The following is a 6022-nucleotide window of genomic DNA, read 5'->3' on the forward strand; positions in this document are numbered from 1 at the left end:
GGTAAAAAGGCAAATTAACAACTACGACTGCATGGTCTGAAGATGACATTTACCTGGAGGTGAGGTCTCCCAGCATGCTACAGAAGAAAACAAGGAGAAAAACAGAAGCACCGTTTAGTTCCTTTCCATTCCAGTGCTCTACCAAATGCTGGTTTATTGGTGGACAATTGAAATCACCTTTCTCACATACTCTTCTCTATTTGCCACAAAGCATAACATCCAAATAAACTTGTTTTTAAAATAGGTAATTTACATTTTTCATGTCCTTTCCATGGAGAAAGAGTCTAAGCTTTTGAACTCCTGACCAAGTGTTAGGCACAGCTCCTCTTCTGAGAGCCAAAGGACATGTGCAGAGGACCACAGAAGGCAGCAGTCATTTTATCACACTTTAGGCAAATTTATACTAGAAAGAAGGATAGATGAACAGAATACAAATGTAAGCCGTGACTATCACCAGCGTTACCCATGTCCTCTTGCACCGTATGCTGCGAACTAGCTCATGTTGATAACATCAGCTTCATCCAGAAAGCCAGCTTAGTAGAGAACCTGAGCTACAGTATTTGTGACTCTCAGGCAGATGTCTCTACCTTCTGCTCTGGGAGAACAGGAATGCCAGCAGAAAGGCTCACACAAAGTTTCACTTCATTTTTCACAAAATGAGTTACGGCTTTGAAACAAAAAAATTGCAACGCAAACCGGAGGATCATACTTCAGCTGTAAAGTCATATGGTATCTAAGAAGGCCATCCAACCACTCGGGCTCACGACAAGTTCTTTGGATAGGCCAAGACTGATTTCCAGGCAGTTTATGCTTTAGAGAGAGCCTGATGTCCTACAAGATATGCCCTTTCTCTTAAGGTGGACTGTCCTGCCCTCTCCCCACTCAATCAAGTACACACACTCCTCTCTTAACTCTACGCAGATGTAGCAAAAAAGCTGTTATTCTTACCCCGGAACAGTGAGCTTCACTTTGACCTTGTAGGAAACCAGAATCCCCATCACCGTCTTGTCTATTCCATCCTTAATACTACCAGAGAAAACAGACAGCAGTGTTAGGCCACGTAGCGACAGAGCAACAATATGTGGCTGAAGCAAGAACTAGGTGAACATCCTATTCTTATAAAAGTGATAAAGCAGACAAGCTTCAGAGACAGCTTAATACTTATCCAGACCCGTGATCACTATTTACCCTGAATGAAAATGATAGGCAAAGTCATGCGACTTAGATCTACCCATCTAGGCACACATTTACAGATACAAACTCCTGATATAAGTGCTTCCTCCATCCTCCCCTCTTCTTTACAAGCCTTCACTAGCTAAGACCATTCAAAACTCTACTCACATAGTACTAGAAGCCAAGTTGGTGTCCTCATCTTTTAGCTTTCCATCCAGAGCTATTTCCTGGGTGTCCCGGTTATTTGCTAGCAAGGGCAAAAGTGTCAGTGTCTTGGTCAGGCTACTGTTTGGCTGCACCTTTTCCCTGAAAATAAGCAGCAGGTGAGAGAAAGAAAGTGATACACTCTCCGATCTGCATTACACACCCAACCAAGAGAGTTCAAAACAGATTATAAAGCCATCCAAAAGATGTGGAATTTCTCTGTCCAAATTGAGCTGTCTGTCTACAGTGCAGATGTCTACCTCTAAACCAGTCAGAAAAATTCCTTTTATAATCAGCAGAGGAACAAGCACTTCCAGAAAATTATTTCACATAAAATTATTTCACATTATTTCACATTAAGGCAGACTTCTAAAGTAGGTCAGACTATGATGCAGACCTCTAAATTTGGATAAAATAAATCCTAGTTTGGAAGAACAGAACTCAATGGAAAACATGTCCCTAAGCTACAGAGCAAAAAAAAAAAAAAACCCAGAAAAATACAAGATGTCTGGGTGTGTCCAACCCTCCTCACAAAGCATAGTTCAATGCTGCACTGGCAATGCAGTGCAATGCAAGAGACAGTGGTTCTTCATACTGTCAATAGGCTTGAGGTTTTTCTGGGCTTTCCAAAGCCAGAAGAAACCAAATGAAATGGTGTGAGAAAGACTGACCTCAAGCTAGAGCACCCATGACTTCCACTAAACAGGAGCACCTTTCAGAAAAATGTTGCACCTCTATTTAAAGATTTCAAGCAATAGGGAGCCTTCCACAGCCTCTGCTAAGTTTTTCTAGTAGGTAATTACTCTTCAAACAAAACCCCTCTTCTGCAACCTCCCCCTGTTCTCTGAAAAAAGGTGTAGAGTACCTGCTGGCTATGTAAAAAGGAGACCAGCTGCATCCTGAGAGTACACGTGGTGTGAGACACACACACATGAGGTGAGAGGAGAAGAGAGCGCATTGTAACAGCAAAACTATAGCTAGGAGTACCCCCATTAAAAGGGTGTGAAGGAGCAATAAGGGATAAGCAGAGCATTCACTCACTGTGCTTCCTCAGCAGCTACCACTTTTGTATAGTAGTCACTGGAGTACAAAACCACATTGGTAACCTGCTCCACTGAGTGAGAAAAGAGAAAGCGGACCATCAGTTGTGCATACTCATCAGAAACATAGCTGTGCTCCCCCTCAGCCCGAGTCTCAGGAATGGAAGACATGATGAGGACAGCAGGAAAACTCATCCATTTAGAGCCTGAAGGGACTAGCAGGTCAGACAGCCTGACCTGGGTAGAGACCAACAGCACACAAATGGCCAAAGTCTATCTTCCCTGAGAGGCATCCAGTCTTGATTTGGGTATGACAAAAAGTCAGTAACCCACAGTTTCCCTTGGGAGCCTGCTCTTCCCATTATAAAGATCTCCCTCTTTCTTCTCTCTGTCCGTTTTTATCTCTGGTCACTGATATCCCTTGCATATCTATAACCAATGCATTTGAATTCAGGATACACCATCATCAAGCAGACTGGATACAGTCAAGAGCCTGTGATAATAAGTAACTTCTATTCTCTATATCTGTATCTTCTATATCAAACACCCAAAAAAACCCCCATAAGGTAATTCTGACTGAAACACTGATAAGGAGACACCCTGGGGGCCAACAAGGTCTTTTTAAGCCTGACAGAGGCATGTCAGCCTAAAAATATTTGGGAATCGTTAGACAGTGCATCCAAGACTGGCACTGAATTGACCTTCTCTAATACTAGATTTTTGTTAAAACCTCAGCAACTTCATTCCCTCCTTGCCTTCTCTGCTCTCATCCTTTGTCTCTCAGTCAGTCTTCTACAGGTCCAAGTGCAATGGGGCTTGTAGGATGAAAACATGAAGTGCCACAAACAGAACGTAGGCACAGTACTGAAACTCCTCCAAAACTCAGCCCCTGCCCTCAGCTTCCTCAAGAGGAATTACACCATCGCTTGCAGAGCAGCTGTTTCTCACATTGCCAGATATTTCTGAAACCCCAAACAAAATGGTATGCAACCTAGGCACATTCACCATAAGCAGGAGCATCACATTGACAGGGGAGCCTTTCCCACTGGCCTGCCAAGAGGTGGCTTTTCCCCCACAGCACCTGCCTTGCCTGCAGACCCTTTCTCTTTACACTAAAGGGGACATACTGGCCTGAAATTAAGCCATACGAGTAACTATGAGAGTCAGAGAAAAAGCTGCAGTGTTTCACATGATGAACAGCAAGGAAACAGCGACAGACAGGGTAGAGGGACAAATCCCGACTTGTCCCAGACTGCCTTTAAGCAAGCCCTAAATTGTGGCACTCTTTCAGTCCTCTCACCATTCAGTCCTCTTGCCCTCAAAGAATCCCAAGCAAGAGTAAAAACATACCCTGGACTTTGATCTTCTTCACTGTTTTCTCTGTGCTGTTGTTGACGGTGACAGTGACTGGAATGGGCTCGCCATGGTAGTACACCTAGAAGGAATTTGATGCTCAGAAATCCAGTCAGGAGGCTTACTCTTGGGCCCTAAGCCCCTTTAGTCTCCCCCCCCAGATTAAATCTCCTCACAGAGGCCAGATAAGGCAAGACGACCCTTCCCAATCATTCATGACCCTTCCTTCAGTGACTTATTTAGCCTCAGACACATCTAGTAGTGGGGTCTCAGCCTCCTCTGGCAGTAGCTACTGACAGTGCTGGGCCAAGTCAGTCTCAGCTGAGACCATCTGAATAACACGCAAAGTAGCTGCTTTGGGCAGCCCCGGGCAAACTCCTCACCTCTTTACTGAGGCAAGCTTTCAAGTGTAATGGCTTGTTGGACATGAAGAACTGCCAGGAGGTCTCCGCACAAGGTTGGGGTCCTGGCTTTTCTGGAGCATATTGCACCTTACGGATCAGCAGACGTGCAGAGTTCCTGGGAAGCAGCAGAGGGCAACATGGTGGTACTTTGTGCTCAGCAGAGGCAGGAGTTCTGCATTCACATGTACTTATACCCACAAGTCCACTGACAAGTGGGTCAAAGCTGAACAATCAACCAAGGTGCATTACTGAACCACCCACTCCCTTTAAGAAGAGCATAGCTGAAGACAGACACACACGTTCTATTACCTCTTATGAATTCTCTCTTCCAGATTCTCTGTTGAAAAAGCTTTCACCTCAAAGTCCACCCCACAGCTCTGCCAGAGAGAAAGGACAGCTGTGAAACCAGTGTCAGAAGCCAAGAACGTCTGCAGATGTTTAAATATCTTTCTGTACACCAGAAACTGGCAGATTCCTGCCAGCTGCAAATTCTTCTGGCCTCCTACCATTGTAACAGAGATCCTTGCCAACTGGTATGGTGATATCCACCTGTTCCATGCTGCTTCTGACAAGTGAAGCTTAATTCTCAGCCCTTGTCAGATGACATCCCTACTCCTAAAAGGCTTTCTGCGAGAGCAGTGCTGTAGAGGTCACAGCATGCTACAGGATATAAGACTGATCAGCTTTGTCAGAGTAGCCTTGTAGAGCAGCTGCTCCAGTCTGCCTTGGGTTTCAGAGACGAATTTCTGTATTGGCTTTGTAGTGCCAACAGCTGACTCGGGGTCAACCTTCTTTCTTCCCAATGTCTCAGGGCTGATCAGGCCAAGCTGACCTTCACTTTAATGGGTTTATACTGCCATGGGACATCTGTGTGAGCCCCAGATAATTCTCTATTGGGAGTTTTTGCTGGAATATCATTCTTTGGCCAAAAAAACCACAGCTTGTCCTTGTAGCACTAGATTCTACAACTTGCATACCATCTTGCCCAGCTGTTAGTCTAGCTCAGCTGTTCACAGAAGTGTTGAGTGAAACATAAAAGGAATATTTTAAATGGTGTCAGAAACCCAGCAGAACATCTCATTATCTGGTGACTTTTACTCCAGAGTTTTCGTTTTATTTACACACATGTGCAAGCCAGCCCTTCTCTGCATTTGTTTTAATTCAGAAGCAGGTCTTAACACATGTTATTTATAGCAACCTATGAGATTTCAGGCACTCAGTCTCCTTTCCTCTCATGTAGCCTGACAGCTACAATCATTTTATGTGCAGCCAACCCACAAATCATGTGGTACCCTTAAGGAAACTACAAGGATTGCAGTTTTTAGTACTCTTGCTGCTATTTGACTAGATTCCCTTTCTTATTCCAAGGACTTAAATTCCAATTCTGTGACACAGTTGTAGCTCTTATGTCAGGTTCCTGACACTTCTGGCATAGCACAGTAAACCCCAGTGTTACCTTATTCTACTCTCAAGCTAGCCAGATAAATTCACATGACTTTTTCCACGTGACTTTCCTCAACCATGATAAGCAGAAGTGTCCTTTTGGTCTCACCTTATCAACATCACGAGGTGCTGGCTGCAGACAGACCGAACAAGGCAGGTAATCTGGAAACTGGGAAGAGAAAAATACCCCAAAGCAATATTACAAAGACTTCCAACTCTGCAATACTTTAACATATTGCTCATAAAAGGTACAAAGCAATCCTGAACACAATAGGTCACTCACTGTAATGTAGTAATCCTTTGAAGTTCTGGCTGAGATAGGGGCTTTAATATACTGGGCCTTATACTTGCCTTGTATGAACAAGTCCCTCTCTTCCAAAAATACTTTAATAGCCAAGGCGGGGG

The 6022-nt window shown here is 44.2% G+C and overlaps 1 protein-coding gene across 1 annotated transcript in view; it reads right to left on the bottom strand.

Annotated features, from left to right (window-relative positions):
- Positions 1 to 5786, bottom strand: part of SAG (S-antigen; retina and pineal gland (arrestin)) — a gene marked incomplete at its 5' end in the record, with an annotated part of 12841 nt that extends 7055 nt beyond the window's left edge. Inside the window, 8 exons of the mRNA XM_010288550.1 lie at positions 54 to 77; positions 949 to 1026; positions 1342 to 1479; positions 2419 to 2491; positions 3768 to 3852; positions 4154 to 4289; positions 4484 to 4551; positions 5727 to 5786. Coding sequence (XP_010286852.1) covers positions 54 to 77; positions 949 to 1026; positions 1342 to 1479; positions 2419 to 2491; positions 3768 to 3852; positions 4154 to 4289; positions 4484 to 4551; positions 5727 to 5786 — 662 coding nt within the window. The remainder of the gene's footprint in view (positions 1 to 53; positions 78 to 948; positions 1027 to 1341; positions 1480 to 2418; positions 2492 to 3767; positions 3853 to 4153; positions 4290 to 4483; positions 4552 to 5726) is intronic.
- Positions 5787 to 6022: the final 236 nt, after the last annotated feature.

Source organism: Phaethon lepturus, unplaced genomic scaffold (assembly GCF_000687285.1).
Source record: "Phaethon lepturus isolate BGI_N335 unplaced genomic scaffold, ASM68728v1 scaffold10246, whole genome shotgun sequence".
In the NCBI taxonomy this organism is placed as follows: Eukaryota; Metazoa; Chordata; class Aves; order Phaethontiformes; family Phaethontidae; genus Phaethon; species Phaethon lepturus.